This window comes from Neofelis nebulosa, chromosome 1 (assembly GCF_028018385.1).
Source record: "Neofelis nebulosa isolate mNeoNeb1 chromosome 1, mNeoNeb1.pri, whole genome shotgun sequence".
In the NCBI taxonomy this organism is placed as follows: Eukaryota; Metazoa; Chordata; class Mammalia; order Carnivora; family Felidae; genus Neofelis; species Neofelis nebulosa.
Window position 1 is genome coordinate 49,442,240 of NC_080782.1, and position 22,391 is coordinate 49,464,630.

At 45.8% G+C, this 22,391-nt stretch overlaps 1 protein-coding gene across 6 annotated transcripts in view; it reads left to right on the plus strand.

Annotated features, from left to right (window-relative positions):
- The window catches only part of CYFIP2 (cytoplasmic FMR1 interacting protein 2), a 129,567-nt gene that overhangs the window by 80,206 nt on the left and 26,970 nt on the right, over positions 1-22,391 (plus strand). For all 6 annotated transcript variants that reach the window (XM_058721446.1, XM_058721460.1, XM_058721453.1 and 3 more), the window contains 3 exons: positions 9,228-9,371; positions 10,839-10,929; positions 12,293-12,423. In XM_058721446.1, the coding sequence (XP_058577429.1) occupies positions 9,228-9,371; positions 10,839-10,929; positions 12,293-12,423 (366 nt within the window). The remainder of the gene's footprint in view (positions 1-9,227; positions 9,372-10,838; positions 10,930-12,292; positions 12,424-22,391) is intronic.

Consider the following 22,391-nt stretch of genomic DNA (forward strand, 5'->3'; position numbering starts at 1 on the left):
GGAAATTTGTGATAGCAGCCCCGGCTTAGGCAGATTTAGACCTGAATTATTTTACACAAATTACGTGCTTTTAAAAGTCAGGGTTTCTTTCTCTTCTTGGTTCTCGGCCAAAGTATCCAAGTGAACCCATGAAAGTCTCCTTATGATCCACATGAGTGATAATCAAAAAGTTCTGAAGAGTTTCCCGGTGAGTCACAGACCCTCCCCTGGCCAAGGGTCTCTGTGAGCCTTGGAGTCCCGGGATGTCCCTTGATTAGACACTTGCTCTGTGTCTTTCCCATGGCATTAGGTCTTCCCAGGGGCCTGTCTAAACTCTGCCGTAATGTGTGCTAATGGTGACTCCCTGCAGAACATGAAAGTGTCCTCTCCACAGAAAGGCCACCATGGTAGTTTGCAGGTGCCTTTTGAAAAGGTTATTTTGAGGGAAATAAAAATACCAGACTTGGGAGGCCTGTGGAGTGACGAGATAGAACTCAAGCCTTTGCCACAGAAAATGGGAATTTATTTTTAATGCTCCTGGATGCCATTTTTAATGCTGAGCTTCTTATTTGAGAAGTTGAGACACTTAGAGAATGGGAGTGAGGCCTAGAAGCCTTCCTGTTTCACAGATCCCAAGGGAAGGGAGGGCATCCTCAAACCATACGACTGACTAGAGGCAGAGCCAGCAGTGAAAAGCAGGCCCCCGACCCTGAGTCCTGGGTGCGTCCTGCCCCTTTGGCCATCACCATCCACCAGCAGCACCCGGAGGGGCCAACGCAGCCCTCGGTGCTTGAGATAAATCTTCTGGAGGCACTGGCCTCAGGAGATCACATCCCAGGAAGGCTTACTCTTTCTCCACCTTCAGGGAGGCCAGGATGGCCCTGATTGGTTTACACCATTAGTAAATTACTGCTAGAGGAAACCAGCCAGAGTGGGGGTCCCTGTGCCCTTCCTGAAGATGGCAACAAAGGGGTGATGTGAGGTTATCCCCAGTCCCAAAGCTGGCTGGCACCCAGCACAAGGTCGTTGTTCAGGGTACAGACCTTAAAATCCCAAGGCTGGGTTTGAATCCTGCCTCTGTGGCCTTGACGGATTCCCTCATTTTTCTATACCTTGGTTAACTCTTCTATTGATGCAAATATCAAGAATACCTGTCTTACAGTGTTGGAGCAGTGTAATGAACCCATCTCTGTGAGTGCTGGGCTTAGGAACAGTAGTTACTATTCAGAAGAAAAGTCAGTGGGTCACAGCCATTGCCTGAGTTGACTGTAGCTTCTTCATCCAGAGGCTGATATGGACAAGGTTTGCACCCTACATGATCCTTCCTTCCTTCCTTCTAAAAAAGTTTTATTTTAAATATATGTATGTGTGTGTGTGTATGTGCATTGTACATAAATTAAAGAATACAGAAAGACTCAAAGACAACAGTCAAATCCATACAACTCAGAAATAACAAAATGCATTTTGTTGCATTTTACATGTGCTTTATCACTTTACCCAGGTGACGACTCTTTGAAGTAGGACTCTTATCACCATTGTACCCAGGGGGAAACTGAGGCTCAGAGGGGTTAATTAACTTGACCATCAACACAAAGTGAGGTTTGGCAGAGCCGAGCCGTCTCCCGGTCTGGATCCCTAGAGCCGGCGCTCCTGGCCAGCCTCCCTGATGCTCCACTCTTGTGCCTGCCTTATTCTTCAGTCAACAGTAATCAACAGGAATGCTTACCTTTGCTTAGCTTCTCTTGAGCAGTAGAGACAGGACTTCACAGTTTAGTGGATTCCAGAATGATGGGAGCAGACGAGGAATTAAAAGACCTCAGAGAGAACATCCAGCCACCTGAATGTAGCCACAGAAGCAGGGAAACCATTAAATACATCTGGAGAGATGCACTCAGCGAGTGTTTTTCCTCTTCTGAGGTCCCCTGCTGTGGAATCTGGAGTCCACGTACCCGTGACCAAGAGCTCTGTCACTTAGGGTGAGGGGTGATACTAAGTGTAAAAGATGTTTAACAGCCCGGCCAATAATTGAAATTAGTATATGAGCCTAAATTTTAAATGTACTAAGTCAAGTAAATTATACAGAGTCTATCATAAAACTGCCTTCCAAGTGACATAGATTGTCATACAAATCAGCCCTTAAAGTATATCAGTAATTTCCCAATAATTTCAGTCTGTAGAAATTGTCGGTATGACCTTGTGTTTGGTGTGGTTGTCACTAGCTGAATGACGCCCCTGTCCGAGCCATGATTTGACCTCAAGGAAATCCATCATTCTCTTGTGACGCTTTTTCCATTAAGTCATATCCTTGAGATGTAGGACCCAGTGCATTGCTACATCCAGCTGAGACATCTCAGCTGGGCCCATCCCTTGGTGCCAGCGTCCAGCCTGGCCTGCCCAGCGGAGTCTGCATCAGCCCCACTGACGGCCCCACCAGCAGTGCTACTGGCTTTGCTGTGGCTGCCCCCACTTCCGTGGCTGCCCCCGCTCCCGTGGCTGGCCCCGCTCCCGTGGCTGCCTCCGCTCTCGTGGCTGCATGGCACCGCACCCCAGCTACACAACATTATTGACCCACTAGTCCAGAAGAATTTTTTGTTATTTTGCCAATTGGTACACACAGTAGAATATCATCTTGTATTTCACTTCCCTTAGGTTCCTCCTCTGCTGAATGGGGGTGATTGTACCTGCCTTACATGGTATAGGAGGCTGATCATGGCCCCCAAAGATGTCAGGTCCTAATCCTGCCACCTGGAAATATCACTGTATTTGAAAAAAGGGCTTTGTGGATGTGATTAAATGAAGGACCATGAGATGGGAGATTATCCTAGAGTATTAGGATGGGTCTGAAATGCTATCACAAGTGTCCTTATAAGAGGGAGGCAGCGGGAGGTTACACACAAACGGAGGAGGAGCCCACACCTCAAGAGACAACGGAGGAGGCCACAGCCCTTGGAATGCTGGAAGGCACCAAAAGCTGGAAGAGGCAAGGGATGGGTCCTCCCCCAGCCTCTGGAGGCGGTGTGGCCCTGCTGACACCTTGATCTTAGCTCCATCATTCTGATTTTGGATTATGGCTTTCAGAACTGTTAAGATAATTTATTTCTCTTTTTTACCAGATTTGTGGTAATTTGTTATAGCTGCCACAGAAAGCTAACATACCTGGGTATATTTTATATATGAAGGAATTATTCATAAGCTGAGGAACATTACACACTTAGGTGTCATCACATTGGTATAGGTTATTTAAAAAGCGATGACTTTGGCTTCTTCCAAAAATCTTAGCATCTCTAACTGTACATAGCGTTGGTATGGTATCGCCAGAGAGTTCCATTCCTGTTCTCCCTCTTGCCTTCTCCTCTTGCCTTTATTCACGAGACAAGAAAGGGAGGAGCACTGATTCCTGAGGGAGGCCTCTACAGCAACCATCTTGGATTTTTCAACCTCTGAGCTAAGAAGCCCAGGAAAGAAGCCAGACACTGGAGACGCAGCCTGCCTGTGGCTCACGACACATCAGGAAGAGACAGAAATGTCAGCCCTTCCTACCGATGGACTTGAACCTTTAACTTAGGACTCTATCAGTCCTTTAACACATCTTAGCCTGTGGGCTCTCAAGGAGGCTCTCAACCAGGAGGGTGTTGCTGTTATCTCCCCAGTCTTCCTTGCCCTGCGGGGATTTCAGAGAGTTGAGCTGAGCTCTCCACCTGAATTAGGAAGTCATGTTTGTGTCCCTGGACTGATGGGATTCATATTGGTCAAGGAACATTAGAGAAATTGTAACTAAAATGGGAAAATTAGAAACGGTTTTAACTCCTCTTGGGATCTCTGAAAACAGTGATTGTGATTCCAGAAAGCAGAGATGCAGATTGCTTGCAAATTCAGTTTGCCAAATAAGTAGTCCTCAGTGATTGGAGTGGCTGGCCATGTTTACTGTCCGTGAGAGATAGTCGCTTTATACAACACTTAAAAATGGTGAAAATGGGGGGCGCCTGGGTGGCGCAGTCGGTTAAGCGTCCGACTTCAGCCAGGTCACGATCTCGCGGTCCGTGAGTTCGAGCCCCGCGTCAGGCTCTGGGCTGATGGCTCGGAGCCTGGAGCCTGTTTCCAATTCTGTGTCTCCCTCTCTCTCTGCCCCTCCCCCGTTCATGCTCTGTCTCTCTCTGTCCCAAAAATAAATAAAAAAAAACGTTGAAAAAAAAATTTTAAAAAAAAAAAATAAAAATGGTGAAAATGGTAGCTTTTAGGTTATGTATACATCTTACAGGGTTTTTTTTAAGCCCATATTAATAATATTACAGGGCCCCAGCATCTGCCAGATCAAACTCACCTTATTTTCTGTCTTCCTTAAAATACTGTCTTGCCTTCAAAAAAAAAAAAAAAAAAAAAAAGCACGTCTGTGTCACGTATTAAAAATATGGTTCTAATTTCTGAATCAGGATTGTTTACTTCTTGAGATCTCATAAAGTTAGCTATTTTGTGCAGTATGCATTTAAACCAGTGAGGCATCCTAAATAGGATACATAATTAGTTTCTAAGGCAGGCAGCCTGGTAGTTACCTGAGTCAGCAGGATTGGTTCCGTGTAAGAGGTATGTAGCAAGTTTCCAATGTCTCAGGTTATGTTGCCTTCCTGTTTTTCTTTGCTAAACCTCAGAAAATGGCCAGGCTCCCATATTCCCACATTTTCTCAATAGGGCCCAGCCTCCTATTGAGCCAGCAGGTCAGATGGGTGCCCTCCGGGGGTGTGTGTGCATGTACTTTGCAGCATGCATGTGTGTGTGTGTGTGTGTGTGTGTGTATTTCCTCCTGCATGGGTGTGGTGTATTTTGGGGGTGGGGGGGAGTGAGGGGAGCTGACTCACTTATTCACTTAAGAGGACTTGAATTCTGTTCATTTCATGCTGATCCTTCCTGAGCTTGGGCCATCAACCGAGGCCTAAATTTGTGGTCTAGACCAGAATCCAAGACTGGTGTGGGAAGGTCAACAAGAGGCCTCTTGTGTGCACTGAGTGGGTCTGTAGGGGAGTTCTTTACACCCCTGTGTGTGGTAGAAACAATTCCAGAATTATTCTTCTTCTCCACCTAGAACTGGAGAGGCTGCTGAACAGTTTCTATCCCTGAATATGTTTTTATTTGCACTTGCTATGAGTGCTAAGGGCATTTGGTGCTTGGGTGGGAGGGAGGGTCGCGAATGCTAAGGAGGAATGCCCAGGAAGACAGCACTGTAGCTAGGAGCTCAGAAGAAGCGCCCCTGTCCACCCCTGGCTCAGGCAGGGCTCCCTTCTAGCCACACTGTGTTTCACAGCCTCCACCAGGACACTTGGAGCCATGAGGGCCTCTACCCAGCACGGTCTGTTGCTGGACAGCTCCTGTTTTTATAGTGTTGTAAATATTGAGCAAAATCTGCATGTTTGATGTGTTCCGTCGGCTAGTCCCAGCTATGACCTCATGTGGGATATACAGTGTGTCGTGTAAAATCTCACCCCGTTGGGTGCACTCCCCTCTCCACATTCCGAGAATCATGACTGCAACCAAGGCTGCTGGAGGACATTTGGCCAAGAAGTTGTATTTTCTTAGTCTTTACCTACCAGATTCTCAAACAAAGCAATATTAATGGTGGTTATCATGGTGAGTGCTTCCAACGTGCCAAGCACTATGCATCGCGCCTTATATATGTTGCCTCATTTAAACTTCCAACAACCCTATTGGAGTTCTTGGCCTAGAGAGTATAAGTCATTTGCTCAGAATCATCTAGCTAGTAAATTTGTGGACCTAGGATTTAAACTCAGGCACCACACCACCCCCTACACACACCCCCCCCCCGAAAAGTCCATCCTCTAGAATCAGACAAAACAGGAAGAAAAAGTCAGAGAATCAGACAGGAAAAAAAAAAATAAATAAATAAAAGTTGATTGCTTTTGTACCCATCAGGGATATCCATTTGAAAGCTCCCTGCTGCTCAGAAATTCCTTTCATGAGATATTTGTAAAAGGGATGAAGGTGAGCTTCACTGGGTTCAGAGGAGAGGTCCTGAGTGCCTGGTGTGGATGGGGACATGAGAAGGTGGTTCTAGAAGTCAGTAAGCTCTGTCACATGCCCCCAGCACAGCCAGGTCATCATTCCCTTGTTCCTGTGCAGTCTTGAGCTGCAGCCCTTTTCAGGAGAAAATTCAAATCATGGTTTTGTTTTTTAATCTTTGAAAACAAATGTTGGCAAGTAAATCAGCCCAGTGGGTTTTTTTAATTTACATTTATATTGAGTTATAACCATATTGAGTTAAGATGCAGTCTTAATCAGTTCAGGCTGCTACAACAATACCATAGACTGGTTGGTGTACACACTTACTTACTGCCTAGAGCCTGGGAAGTCTGAGACCATGGTATTGGCAGCTAATACCATGTGTTGTCTAGCACAGACCCACTTGCTGGTTTGCAAATAGACTTCTCCTCACTGTATTCCACATGATGGAGAAGGAAGGAAGGAAGGAAGGAAGGAAGGAAGGAAGGAAGGAAGGAAGGAAGGAAGGAAGGAAGGAAGGAAGGAAGAGAAAGAAAGAAAGAAAGAAAGAAAGAAAGAAAGAAAGAAAGAAAGAAAGAAAGAAAAGAAAAGAAAAGAAAAGAAAAGAAAAGAAAAGAAAAGAAAAGAAAAGAGAAAAGAAAAGAAAGAAAGAAAAAAGAAAGAGGAGGAGGGATGGAGGGGGAAGGGAAGAAAGAAAGAAAGAAAGAAAGAAAGAAAGAAAGAAAGAAAGAAAGAAAGAAAGAAAGAAAGAAAGAAAGAAAGAAAAGGAAGAAAGAAAGAGGAAGAGAGAGAGGGTGGGAGGAAGGGAGGAAGAGAGAGAGAGGAAGAAAAGAAAAGAAAACAAGCTCTCTCATTTGTCTTTTTACAAGAGCATTAATCCCATTCATGAGGATTCCACCCTCATGACTTTAATTACCTCCCAAAGGTCCCACCATCACAACAGGAGGTAGGATTTCATATGAATTTTGAGGGGATACAACCATTCAGTCCATAACATCCACAGACCATAAGTGTACATAGTTTCATGAGTTTTCACAAATGTATACATCTGTGTAGTCAGCAACCCAAGCAGCATGTAGGGCATTTCCATCACCTAGATGATTCTCTCCTGCCCCTTTCTCATCAATCTCCCTCCTCAATAGAGGTCAGCCATGGTTTGTTTGGTGTTTGCTGGATGCTCCTCATCCCTAGGCTGGAAACAAGAGAATACAGAATAGGACTTTGATAACAGGGCCAGAGCTAAGATGCACTCACTCAGGAGAATGAATGCCTCCCTCACCTCACCCTGTCCCAACCCTGTTGTACAGGGTGGCCTGTTACAGAGTCACTAAAATAGTTTTTACTTTCATACACAGAAAATTATATGGCCCAACCTGGTTCTGTGGTTGACTGATTCAAACTCAACTCTCAACCATGCATACGAATACTTCCAGTGTTTATTGATCATTGACTTTGGTGAACATCATGCTTTCCAATCAATTATATTTCCCTCCCTACATAAACCATTCCTGCCTCATAACATTTAGAAATCTCTAGTAACTACATAAAAGATCCCTCCCCCAGGTTCCAGTAGAATTTGTGACAGCACATCCATGCTGGGTACAGAGTGCTGCTCCTTCTCACGTTCCAAGCCTCACCGTATGTCGGCATTACCTTACCGAATGAGCTGTTGTATTATTCATCCTGCTGGATGCGGGGGTGTTCTGATTCCTCATGAATTCTTATTATCAGTGGGTACTCTAATGGTGTTCTTCATGTATCTTTGTTATTAGAGAGTACTGTAATTGTGATGCTTGTTGTGTGAAGTTTGGAATTCATTTATGGTAGAACATACTTACTGCAGAGCCTGGGCTGAACATAATTAAATCTTCCTTCAGTGGCTCCAAAGGGAGTTGAGAATCTCGCAGCCCTCCAGAAGCATCACTACAGTTCCTATTTAATTCATGTAGAATTTCTAATTAGCTAACTAATGTTGAATTTCCGCTAATAAAATATCAGATGTGGTCTTTACATAATTGCATGTTCCATGGGTATTAGATTTTTACAATTCCAGGTAGGAGACTACACTCAGAACTAAGCTTTGAAGTGATGTCTTTTCTAAAAAACTGGGTATGGTTTCTAATAGAACTCAGCCTCCAAAGTCCATGATTATATATAGAGGTGAAGGACATGGGCTTTGGAATCAGATCTATCTGGATTCGGGTCACAGCTCAGTTACCTCAGGACCGTGTGACCTTGAGCAAGCTCCTTACCCCCTTGAACCTCAGTCCCGTCATCTGTGAAACAGGGCTACGAACTGTATGTTTGTTGTGAAGGTTAATCAAGAATGCACATGGAGGGCTTCATAAAGCCTGGCATGAGGCATACCACAGGTCGTGGCATTTCAAGAACAAAGTCAACAACAACTCTGCAGTCTCACCAACCGAGTGAGACCAATTGGAAGCCCTATATATATTTGGTCACATATTCCCAGACAGAAAGAGATCTTAAACAAATTGCACTAATTCAGTGAAGGTGTCTCTTGGAGTCCAGAGGGCGGAGGCAGCCGGTCAGTGGCTAGGACTCTGGGCCCCCCACCCAGCAGCCAAACAGAGCGACTCTGTGTTGGTCTGTTTCACACACTGGCCCCCGTGACACTTTTCATTTGGACTGCCACTTGAAAAGTTATGAAACCACTGATTTAATCCAACACTCTAATTTTGTAGATGAAGAAACTGAGGTTCCAAAAAGGGTAGGTGATCCCCATGCATTCAACACAGGTGTCCTGACCCCAGGATTGTCTGTTCCCAAGACCCCACCCCATTATAAATGGAGACAACAAAGAGTAGAAAACAACGGGAAGATGCTACTGAGTTTCCACACAGTTCTTCCAGCCAGTTTCAAGGACCAGAAATATCCCTAGAAAAACAAAACCATCTGTTGTATCCCCACCCCATGGCTGTTTGTCAGAGTCCTTCCTGGTTTGTGAGTGGCAGGAGCGTCTGTAAAAAAAGGTTCTCGCCTGAAAGCCCTTTCTCCACTTCTGCTGGGGAACCACTGCTCACCTAGTGGCCTTCATGCCACCCTGTGGTCTCTCCGTGACCATCTTCTTGCAGACATATTCACAGGGGTCCCCAGTGAGAGATCACAGATGATGTCAGGTTTTCATCCCTTTCAGCAGCAAAACATCTCTCTCCAGGACTCATGCCAGCATCTTTTATTTCCCAGCCTCTTACTCTGCCACATCCTCTGTTTTCCAGCCTCTCAACATTGCCTACAGCCACATCTACAGCTCCTACAGGAACTTCGTTGGGCCCCCCCATTTCAAGACCATCTGTAGACTCCTGGGTTACCAGGGCATTGCCGTGGTCATGGAGGAACTGCTGAAGATCGTCAAGAGTTTGGTAAGGAGGGGCCTCCATGAGTCCTGGTACATGCCTTCAGCTCTGTCTGTAGGAATAACCCCGGGGAATCCTGTGCCCTTATCCCTGGGTTCCTCTTACGTAGCACTCTGTAACATTTCTGTGTACCTTCTGACGCCATGGCTTTCCCTCTCACTTTCTGACCCAGAGCTTACTCACTGTACTTGATAAATGAACTCAGCAATCCTGATGTTGACCTTTAGGGCCTACTAATTACTGCTCACACACTCTGCCTATGCAGTGTTTTTGAACTTGAGCGTGAAAACTCCATGGCACATGTGCTGCCATTTTCCCCTCCTGTGCTCACGGCACATATCTCTAATCAATCACCACACTTCTTCCCCTTGGGATTTCTTGCTAAACACTTGCAACACTGCGCTAACCTCAAGGGAATTCTGTATCCCATTTCAAGTGTGATCATCCAAAGCTCCATTTACTTCCCCATGACATGCCAAAGTAAAGCTGAAACACTTAAACAAGATTTTCCTGAAATTTTGAGATGACAAGAGAGAAGTAGCTAAAGTAATGAGTAGCCACACCAGAAATAGGAAGCAGGATTCGCCTGCTCACCGCTCCTCTGCTAACAGCTGTGTAGAGCCACGAGTTGTTACAGATTGTGACGCTAAATCCAGAGTTAAACAGGAAAATGTAATGGGTTAAAGATGTCTGCCTTGGACATAGGAGGGATAAATGTGCAATGTATTTTCTGTGTTTAAATTAGCTAATGTGTCTGTCTCTACAGCTCCTTGGCCCATAACATTTTAGCTCTTAATCTGGATCTCATATAAGCACCTCAATCCCAGGAAAGGCTCATACCTTGAAATTGCCCTCCTGGAAGTGTATATTCCCAAGGGACTAATGAGACAGCTCCCTTTTCTGTCTCATAAAGGCCTATTTTTTGTTATTAAAGAGAATAGGGCTGTGCCCCCACATTTAGGAGAGAACCTACTCCCTCCTCTCAGGGAGCAGTGCCTTACTGGCCTAGGCAGCTCCAACTGCTATAACAAAATAACACAGACCAGGTGGCTTAAACAACAAATGTTGATTTTTCACAGTTCTGGAGGCTGGAAGTCCAAGGTCAGGGTGCCAGCATGGGCGGGTTCTAGCAAGGACCCTCCTCCTAGTGTTCAGATGCCTGCCTTCTCATTGTGTCCCTACATGACAGAGAACAAGCTCACCTGTCTCTTGTCTCTTCTTATAAGGGCACTAATCCCATCATGAAGCTCCACTCCCAAGACTTCATTACCTCCCAAAGGCCCCAACACCACACGCCATCACACTGGGGGATGGAGTTTCAATATATGAACTTTGGGGAGACACATTCAGTCCATAGCACTTACCCACAGGCCGCAACAGAACCCTGTACACCCCCAGAGCCCAGCATTTAGTCCAGAGTTACACATAGACAGCAGTGATGGATTATTCACTCATTTTGCCCTCTTTTGTCAGCTCCAAGGAACCATTCTCCAGTACGTGAAGACACTGATCGAGGTGATGCCTAAGATATGCCGCTTGCCCCGACACGAGTATGGCTCCCCAGGTTGGTGACGGGGAGCCAGGGGCAGGGGGTAGTGATAGGAGAGTAATCCAGGCCCACCCTGTGGTGGTCAGGGGCCCTGACCATCTACCTGGAAAGGTTTGCTTCTCTAACAGGCCCACAAGCTGGCCCAGCACTGGGTTAGCATCCTACCTCCTCCATTAGCTAGATAGCCTTGAAGCATCTATAATCCCTCTGAGCGGTAGCATCATCTTCCCCAGTGAAGGTAAAGGATGCCTATTGGGCCTGCCTCCACAGGACTGCTGGGGAGCTAGGGAGGACAGCAGCTGTAGAGCATTTACAGCCTACTTGTAAAGGTCTTTTCTAACTCAGCACCTCCAGGATCCCTTCCTCCATTTGCCCATTGGAGGACGCAGGTGCTGCAGGTGGTGATACAAGTGACATTTCTAAGGTGAGTCAGGAAACAGGAGTTTTGCCAGTCTGCCTCTGAGCAGAGAAATCATTCTTTCCTTCCCTAATAGTGAATGGCACAGGGACTGAATCTGGGGAATGGGAATTGGGAAAGGTGGAGACTGTGAGTTTGGCACCTGGTGTTTTTTCCTAAAAACCAAGCTGTCAGGTGCTGAGTGTGTGTGATTCAGAGTAGAAAAGGGCTTGGGGACACCTAGGTGGCTCAGTCAGTTAAGCGTCTGATTCTTGATTTCGGCTCAGGTCATGATCTCGTGGTTCTTGAGTTCGAGCCCCGCGTTGGGCTCTGCTCTGACAGTGTAGAGTCAGCTTGAGATTTCCTCTCTCTCTCTCTCTCTCAAAAAATAAATAAACCTAAAAGAAAGAAAGAAAGAAAGGAAAGAAAGAAAGAAAGAAAGAAAGAAAGAAAGAAAGAAAGAAGAAAGAAAGAAAAGAAAGAAAGAAAGAGAAAAGGGCTTGCCCTTGGAAGCTCTGGTTTTCAATCATAGGTGCCCCACTTACTAGCTGTGTGACTATGGGCCTGCCACTTACCCTCTCTGACCATAATCTAAAAATAAAAGTAATAGTGCCCTTCATGGTATTGTTGTATTAAATGAGATGTTGTAGATAAAGTGCTTAGCATAATACCTAGCCCTTATAAATAGTGTTAATTCCTGTTATTAAGAATTCATACAACTTTTTGGAGGGACTGGGAGAGATTCAGGGATGCTGTATTTGCATATGTTTGTTTTGTTCCAAAAAAGATTTGAGCCAGCCTCCTGAGTTTTCTTTAGTACTGAGCCCTGAAAGAAGTCTCTCCCCTGGCCCACATGTAGAGAGGTAGGGGTTTGGTTTTTCACCATCCCACTCAGGTCTGGGCTGTTGCTCTGTTGGCCCTTCCCATCATCCTGCCTGAGCAGGGTCAGTTTCCCACTAACTGTCTGCCTTCATTCCCCAGGGATCCTGGAGTTCTTCCACCACCAGCTGAAGGACATCATTGAGTATGCAGAGCTCAAAACAGATGTGTTCCAGAGCCTGAGGGAGGTGGGCAATGCCATCCTGTTCTGCCTGCTCATAGAGCAAGCTCTGGTGAGTCCTGAGCCCAAAGAAATTGGAGCGTCTCCAGGCTGGAAGGGACCCCCAGCCCAGCCAGAGACTCGAGGCCCCCCAGGGTATCCTGCTCAGCAAGCCCTGCAGCATAGACTCGTGTTGTCCCGTGTGGGGTATGTGCTACAGATCTGTTCTGCTCTCAGGCAGCTCCGACCATTTGAACCCTGGGAAGAACACAGGCTCTGGCGTTAGACAGACCTGGGTTCCTGTCCCAGCCCCACTAGCCACAGGATCCCAGCAATTCATCCGAGGCTTAGTTTTCCATCTACTCATTAAACAAATAACAACTGCTTGGCTGCCACAGGCCGGGCACTGCACTGGGGGGTGGAGTCATCGTCAGCCCCTGCCCTGTGTCCTGGACAGTGGCGGGGAGACTCACACTGAGCCATGTATTCACACAGAAATGCTGTGCGTACATTACAGCAATGCTCGGAGGGAGGAGTGCAGGGTTTTGTGGGAACACAAAACAGAACCTGGTGTGGTCTTGGTGAGAAAGGGAGGACTTCCCTCAGGGGGTGACCAGGAGAAGCATCAGGAATTGGCCTGCTGAAGAACCAGGAATCGTGGTCCAGGCTGAGGGGAGAGCACATAATGCTCTCTTCCTTTGGTGTGATGGGAGACGGCCACGCTAATCCTCAGGGTAGTTTAGAGGCTGAAAGGAGACAAAACGTGCAAAGTGCACACAGTAAGAACTAAATAACTGGTGGTAGTTAGCAGGATGAGCACAGGCTCGCCTCCCCATACTCCCACTTCCCAGGACCACACAGACCCAGGGCACCTTTTAGCTGCCTGACCATTCGGCAGTCCCCACCGGCCCTTGTGGCTTGGTCACAGAGGCTGCCTACCTCCTTCCCATTCTCACCAACACTCCGTGCTACCTGCTCCTCTGTGTGTGGGGTCCACAGCCCTCCAGCCACGGGGCCACAGATGCAGTGGAGTAGTGGAAGGAAAGGGAGAGGAGTGTCGCTCTGAGGATGCATCATCTCAGCCTGGGAAGATCTCTCAGCCTCTGTGCACTCATACAGCACAGGGGTATGGAGAGCCCGTTCATTGCTGACTGCAGTTCTAGGTTGTGTGTGAATAGCCTTCATTAAGAGAGGCAGATTATGACCATCCAAAGATCGTGAAGGCAGAGGGTGGTACATGCTGTGAGGGCATAAAAGGGAAACCGGGATAGAGCGTGATGGTGGTCGGGAGGGATATGCTGATTTCAGAGAGGGTAGAGCTTGATATTTGTAAGAAAGAAAAAAACCTGGAATGAGCTGGAATAGAGGGGCACAGGGGACAAGATAGGAGCAGAGGAGGGAGGAACAGGTGGCAGTCCTGGGTAGGAATTCGTTGGAGTGTTGTGAAATGGAGAGGGAGGCAGAGGGTCTGATTTACTCTTGGGAAAGGCCCTTTGGGCCTTGGGAGAAGAACCAGCCATAAACACGCTGCGGCTGTTTGCAGCTGCCCAGCTGAGGGTTTGTCCTGGAGGCAGAAGCACATGGAGAGGGGAGGGAAAGGAAGGCACTAGGGAGGAGACGTAACAGGGGTAGAGTGAGATGAAAAGCTCGGAATAAGAACCCTAGTGATCCCTGCCTCTAACAGTCCCGTGTGACCCAGAGCGAGCCAGTTCACTCCACGTCTGAGGTCCCCACCTCTACAACGAGGACGTGTCCTATCTGTTCTCTCAGACCCTTCCCCGCGGAGAGGCTCAGAAATGCACACGGTTTTGCTCTCCCTCCATGAGGAGTAACTGCCTCTCTGTTCCCCTTTAAATAGACTCTTGAGACAGCTAAGTGTTCCTCTTTATGGTAACAGGTTTTGAACACGGTTCAGTGGCCTGTGTTGCCATGGCAACTTAGCCTTCAGAAGTCACAGGGATGAGTAGGAAACACAGTTCTGTTCAAGGCTTCAGAAAGATGAGGAGAGGCTCCAGGGGCACCAGGAGGGGTGGAGGTGGGGGAGGGGTGGCCCCTGAAGCCTCAGGCCTACGTGTCTCCTGTTAGCACCTTCTTTCATGAGGAGTTGTGACCCGAGAGCACCAATTAAGTTTCCCCTAAGAAGCAGACTATTGATGGGACTATAAGGACAGGGAAAATTTTTCTCAGGCAGCCATGCCAAGGTGGTCACTTGCATATATCACTGAAGACAAGAGGATACTCAGGATAAAAGACCTTCAGAGCTGAGAGAGACCTTAACAGTATATGTCCCCACCCCTCTATTCATGAGGGAGGAAGTGGGGAACCAGAGAGGGGAGCTGGTCTCCTGAGGTCTCATGGCACATCAGCAGCAGAGGTGGAAGAAGGAAAGCACAGGTTTCCAGCACCGACTCCAGTCTTGGCAGAGGCCAACAGAGCAAGAATCAGGGCCCCCACAAAGCTCTGTGCTACGCTTTCTACTTAGACAACTGGGGGAATCCCCAGGCCAACATAGTACTTTCTGAGATTAGAATGAGGCATGAGCTTTCTGGAGCCTTTGTGTTTACAGAACTGAAATAAAATAAATATTTAAATGACATATCAGTTGTTCTAATTAAAGAATAATTAGCAAAAAAAGAAAGGGAGGGAAGTTGGAAGGGAGGGCCCTTAATGGCCATCCACAGAGGACCTTCTCCTGGAGGACTCTGAAGAGTTACAAAGAATAAGGTGTATGTACCCACATAGAAAATGTTGAAAGACACAATGCTGAGTGAGAAAAAGCAAGTCCCAGCACAAGACACATATTATGATGCCATATATATAAAATAAGCAAAAAAGAGGGTGGTGCCTGGGTGGGTCAGTCAGTTAAGCTTCTGCCTCTTGACCTCAGCTCAGGTCTTGATTTCAGGGTTGTAAGTTCAAGCCCTGCATTGGCTTAAAAAAAATTAAAATAAACAAAAAAATAAAACCCACAAAATATACTGCATTGAAAAAAAAATCTAGGGAAAAAAAGCATATCAGATAGTTCAGCTATTTTCTCCATTTATCAGGGAGTAAACTAGGATTAGGGGTCAACAGGGACTTTAATTTTATCTGGAATGTCTAATGTTTTGCAAGGAAAGTATTTTCAAGTATTACTATTGAACTAAAAATTAATTTAAAGAATACAAATAGTACCTAATAGTTGTAGGTTAATAATAACAGAAAAACTGGAAGAATATTGAAAAATACAAAGTAGGAAGTCTTTTGCTTGTTTATCTTGTGTTGTCTTTTTCTGATAGATTTGCAGTTTCTGGCTGTGGGTTCCATGTTGAAATATATGCTGCAAATACCTTCTTTCATTCTGTGGCTTGTGTTTTTGTTTTTAACAGGTTATTAATATATCATTAATGTGTAGGAAGAGAGGATATAAATTGAAAAGATTAATTACTTGTCTAAAGGTATACCTTTTCTCTTTAAGTTAGGTGCTTATAAATATTTCTCCAAATTCAGGGTGCAATATTAGTATAGAAACCCCTACACCTGTGGAGCAGGTTGCTTGCTTGGTGTTTTTAATTAAGGTCTAACATACATGGAGTAACATACAGAATATGCAGAATTCTCACCATATAGACAAAGTGAATCATCCATGTTACTGTGGGTGGGCATTTGGGTTGTTTACAACATGATGCTGTAACAAATGAAGACACCATGAACGTTCTTGCACATTTCTGTTGGTGGATCTGTGTTCTTATTTTTATTAGGTAAATTTACTAGTAGTAGAGTAGCTAGGTCAACGTGTAGATCAATGTTTAGTTTCAGGAGCTACTGCCAAACTGTTTTACAAAGTGGTTGTGAGAGTTTATTCACTCATTCAGCAGTGTAGGAGAGTTTTAATTTCTTGACATCCTCAGGAACATTTGGAGTTGTCTTTTCAATGAAAGCCGTTCCATCATGGTATCTCATTATGGTTTTGATCTCCCTGCTGACCACTGATGCTTGGGCCTCTTTCCATAAGGTAGAGCCATTTGGACAGCCTCTTTTGCAAAAGGTGGTTCAATATTTTTGCCTGTTTTTAAATTAAGCCCTCTTTTCCATATTTATGTGTACTTATTATTGATATATTGTGGATCCATAAATGGCAAATACATTTCTTTGGCTTGTCTTTTGGTAAACAGAAGTTCTTAAGGCTTGGTGTATTTATCATTTCTTCCCCCATGTGGTTGGTGCTTTTGTGACTTGTCTTAAAAAATCTTTCCTACTCTACAGTCATGAAGATGTATTATCTTCTAAAAGTTTAGAGTTTTAGCCTTTTGAGGCTTAAGAGACCATTAAGTCTGTTGTTCACTTGGAGTTGATGTGTGTGTTTAGTGGGAGGTAGAAATCCATTTTCATTTCTTCCCGATTATCCCAGCAGCAGTGACTGAAAAGACCTTCTTCTCCCTGCTCTGCAATGGCAATGCCACATGTGTCATTGATCAAGTGCCCACAAAGGGTCTAGTGGTGGCAGGCTCTTAAATATTTGTTGAGTCTACCCTGAAATGAATCGGCATTCGTTAGGCACCTATTTATAAGTCCTGTTATGGTTTTTTTTTCATTTTTTTAATGTTTATTTATTTTTGGGAGACAGAGAAAGACAGAATGCGAGCAGGGGAGGGGCAGAGAGAGAGGGAGACACAGACTCCAAAGCAGACTACAGTCTCTGAGCTGTCAGCACAGAGCCTGGTGCAGGGCTCGAACTGACAAACCGTGAGATCATGACCTGAGCTGAAGTCAGACGCTCACCTGACTGAGCCACCCAGGCACCCCAGTCCTGTTATGTTTTTAAAGGAAATTCTGTTAGTATCTCCTACCTAGTATCTAGCAACTAGTGTCACCTACCCTGGGAAATCAGAAGATTGTCATTAAGGAAATATTCCATAGTCACCAAGTTTTTTCTCAAATTTTGTATGGTGTTTGAGCCATCAGCCTATTGTTCATTATGCTGACACACACCAGAAGAGGGCCCTGTTTGTTCATGTGAAAGAGGGAAAGCCCGGTTCCTGGGAAGAAGACAGCCTGTCTGTCTGCCTCTCTGCCTTTTATGGCAGGACCTCCCATCGTCTGGGACTTAAGAGTATTCCCTGCCTTGAGCTCTGTTTATTTCTTCTTTCCTCCTTATAGTCAGAGTGGACCACAGTCAGAGTCTGGGCAGTCATTGCTCCTCTTACAGGAGGCCTTGGGCCCAAACTCATAGAACCGGGTGCCATGCAGAGTGAGTTTCACAATCTCAGCACCACTGGGATTACCCTTTGTTGTAGGGGCCAGATAACCCTTTGTTGTAGGGGCCCGTCCTATGCATTGTAGGGTGTTGAGCGGCACCTCTGGGCTCTAGCCTGTCTCTAGATGCTAGTAACACCCTTCCCAGTTGTGACAACCAAAAAAGGTCTCCAGATACTGCCTCATATTCCTTGAGAGGACGAAACCTCCCCCTATTGAGAAACACTGATCTAGTGCAATCCCACATTTTGCAGATAGGAAGCCAAGGCCCCAAGAGGGAGATGACTTTCCCAGGGTTAAACTAGTGCAGGAGCTGGGGTGAGAACCCAGGATCCTTACAGTTAGCACGCTCAGGGACAGAGGACTGCTCTACAAAGCCTCACAGATGATGCTGTTGGCTTTGGTTTGGGTTTTAGTTCCAGCTCCACGTCTGATCCCTCTGTCTCCTGCTTCCACTTTATAGTCCTTTCTCTTTCATTTTGTTTTTCTTATTGCATAACTTAAATAAATTCATTGCCAGAAAACCCAGAGAAGCAGAAAGAAGAAAACAAAAACCACATTGCTGCACGAAGAGAGCCACTGTTCATGTTCTGAAGGACATCCTTGCAGATGTTTGTATGTTCCAGCATATCAATATTAAATTTTTTCATTTTTTTTTTTACTTTGTTTAGTTATAAAAGTCATGCTCACCAAGCTGAGAAGAGTGGTGATCCATATGGAGTGTGGTGGGGGCAGGCGATCTTCCACTTTTTACTTTACGTTCTAAATTATTGTACAAATTTAGTGCACTAAACACTTTTTGCTTTTTTTCCCCCCCTGGAGAGGAGGTCCTCACACACTTAGCAGATGTACACAATCCTGATACATGAGAAGTAAAAAAGCAAATGCCTGCCCTTCACTGTCCATCTTAGACCTTGGCTCCATATCCCCACCTGTTCTTGATCCAGAGTTCTTTTTGCCATCACCCTGACTAACGACCCCTCCGGCTACTCAGGAGTCACGATCTGTCCCTACATCCAGGCACCGCTGAGCAGCACTCCTTGGCCTTTCTGCAAGCAGCATGTCCTCCAACCCAGACCCAGAACCCAGTGGTGTTCCAGATTGAAAATGAGTCAAGCTTTGTGGAAAGAGGGCACCTCGACTCCCAGTAATACCTCTACATGCTTTTTGGTTTTTAAGTATTTTTACATCCTTTCAGACACATCCCAGCCTGGAAACCAAACCTGCTACCCTCATCAATATATGAGGTACGGAGCAAACGTGTTCTGACTGCTGAGAGTCAGGGAGTCTGCAGACCTGACTGAGAGCCCCCCACGGGCCAGGCGGTCAGTGTGTGGGACTCCAAGATCATTGGACACAATCCCTTCCCTGATGACACTGTTCACAATCAATACCCTCAGTCTGCAGCGGAGGAGTGTTAGCCCTCCAGGGGGTAGGCAGAATGATCGCATAGCTTTTAACTATTTACTTACTCAAAAAATGAGAAAGGAACTAAGCCCTCCTGTTTATTAACACAGTGTTCCAGAGTTAATCACATAAATACATGTCAGTGGAGATGTTTGCTCAAAATTATACAAATGGAAGCTTATGGTCCAAAAGGTTTGGAGACCACCAGCCGAGATCCACAACAACAGAGTGAAAAGGGGTATAAAATAATGGAATCAGAGAGGAGGGGATGACAGGACAGATTTCCTGGTTGAGGGTCATTTTTGTATCCTCAGCACATCAATACAGGCCTATCACCTATGTCCTATATGATGAGGGGAGGGACATATCAGCTCAGTTCTAGGTGAGGATTAGAAACATACCTGTTTATTCTCTAAAATCTTCCAAGATGATGCCATTCCATTTGAGCAAGAGGCTGCCAGTCACCTTAATCCAAAGCCACCTCAGTCCTGGAAACATGTGGCACTTGTATCATCAGCCTGGGCCAGTAATTGCCCAGAAACCAGAGCCTTGGCTTTTCAGTTCTGCACTGATGACTCTCCCAAGAGGAGACCCCAGTGGACGGAAGGCCTAGATGCTGAGGGTTTGGGAGTCAAAATGCAGTTTGCTCTCCTGGGTGTTACTGGAGGGCAGACACCTGCAGACATCTGGGAGGTAGTGTAGTGGTCCCAGCCGCAGCCGCTCATTGCAGTCACTCAGAAAACTCCTGAAACATCCATGCTGGTACTTCACCCGGCCCCAAGGTGGCCCTGGCTAAAATACCAGGCCAAAAGCTCCACCCCTGATTCCAGTGTGCTGCCAGGGTGGAGAGCCCCTGATCTAGAAGGAGTCTTCTTAACTAGTGCTTCCAGAGGCTAGTCACTGATGTGTTGTCATATTTCTTGCTGTATCTACAGACCACTGGTTGTATTGTTTACAAAATATTTTTAATTAACTTACTTTTTAACTTAAATTTATTTTTAAAGTGGGGCACCTGGGTGGCGCAGCCGGTTAAGCATCTGACTTCGGCTCAGGTCAGGATCTCATGGTTTGTGGGTTCAAGTCCCGCATCAGGCTCTATGCTGAAAGCTCAGAGCCTGGAGCCTGCTTCAGATTCTGTGTCTCCCTCTCTCTCTGCTCCTCCCCCACTCATGCTCTGTCTCTCTCTCCTTCAAAAATAAATAAACATTAAAAAAAAGTTTTAATTATTTTAAAAGGAAACTGTATATCACTTCCATTAAACAAAATCATTATCTCTTGCCATCATTGGAAAGCAACCAGAGGGACACCTGGGTGGCTGAATCGGTTAAGCGTCAGACATTTGATTTCAGCTCAGAGAGTGATCTTGCAGTTTGCGAGTTCAAGCCCCACATCAGGCTCCGTGCTAACAGCTTGGGATTCTCTCCCTCTCTCTCTGCTCCTCACCCGCTCATGCACATGCTCGCTCTCTCAATCTCTCTCTCTCTCTTTCAAAATAAATAAACTTAAAGAAAAAAAAAAGCAACCAGAATAATAAATTCAACCAAAATACAACAAAGTAATGTAATCCCAGCTGCTGTCTGCCCAGACATCTGAGCCCGGGGCCTGCCGTGTTAAAAATGGAGTTTAGCAAATGTTAGACAGGTTTGAGATATGCTGGATCTAAATGAGAGACTTTCTTACAAAGTTGTCAAAAAGACTGCTAGGGAACTAAGAGGAGAGTAAGTTTCCCTCCGTGACCCACTATTGTTAAATATCACTTCCCTGCCTCTACAATTCCCACCTTTTAGGAAATGCCTGCCTTGGGAAACGTTGATGTGCACTTGAGGGTAAGGGAAAACTACTTTTTAAGCTAGTTTCTTGGCTGTAGATCTTTCCCAGCTGACCAGACATGGTTCTGGTCCGGAATAATGATCATTTTTCCCCCTGACAATTCAGGGGGCAGGGGAAAGAGTTGAGGTGAGACAGGGTGATATATAGCATTGTTCAAGTGAGGCTCAGATTGGTGGGGAAGGACCACACACACGTGCAGACCCAGACACGCAGAATCAGATAAGATTACGGATTTATTTAGGCAGGTTTACAAAGAACTCCTGGAAGTGAGGGCCCCACGGCACAAGAGCAGTTGGAATATGTCACAGTTGAACTTTCCACTGTTCACTGGAATCCCAGACGAGAGGCTGGAAGGCTGCTGCTCGTACTTTCTGCACAAAGCTGGGTGTGGGAAGCCTAACCTGCTCCACAGGCCCTGTATCTTTGGGGCTTAACATCAGTATGCAGGAAACACTTCACTAACGGGCTACGTGTGTCCATATAAGGAAATGTTTAGAATGCTGCACTCTCTGGTTAGGCCCTGTAACCACCCTCCCTCCGGCACCCTCCCACCAGAACATCAGAGTGGGGGTTCCCGGGGGTCCTCAGCCTCCAGTTCCCAGCTTATTCTCCACGCTCACTTGACAAAGACAAAAACATAAAATACTAGTGTTAGTGCTACTGCCTTTTGGTCGCCTCAGAACTTCGAATGTTAAGAAAATATTGTTTTCAGATTGGTTTGATGGTTCCCTTCAGGAGATCAGCTAAAACTGGTACGTAGTTTTTCATCCAGAGATGGAGCCTAAAGGTAGCATCTAATGCTGTTGTATGTGGATCTGACGTGTGTGTATCACATGACCCTAGTTTTTTTAAATATGTATCCTGAATCTGTATGGTATCCTTTATTTTTGTGTGGGTGCTTTAAAAATTTTTTTTCAATGTGTATTTATTTTTGAGAGACAGTTGAGTAGAGAAGGGGCAGAGAGGGAGGGAGACACAAAATCCAAAGCAGGCTACAGGCTTTGAGCTTTCAGCACAGAGCCTGACACGGGACTCGAACCCACGAGCTATGAGGTCATGACCTGAGCCAAAGTCAGACACTTAACCGACTGAACCACCCAGGCGCCCCAAGAATGTTTTTTTTTTAATTTTTTTTTAACGTTTATTTATTTTTGAAACAAAGACAGAGCATGAATGGGGGAGGGGCAGAGAGAGAGGGAGACACAGAATCGGAAGCAGGCTCCAGGCTCTGAGCCATCAACCCAGAGCCCGACGCGGGGCTCGAACTCACAGACCGTGAGAACGTGACCTGAGCCGAAGTCGGACACTTAACCGACTGAGCCACCCAGGCGCCCCCCAAGAATGTTTTTTAATGTAGATGCTTACAATACTGAGGTTACACAGGAGGATAATCTTGGTTTTAGGAGTTGCATGCTGAGGTATTTAAGGCTGAGTAATGCAATGACTTCAACTTGTTTTCAGTGATTCAGTAAAACATATAGAGTCACAACAGAAATAGTAAAAGAAAAGGTCATTGTGATTCTACGTCAGGAGTATAAGGATGTGCATTGTTCTTTCAAATATTTTATA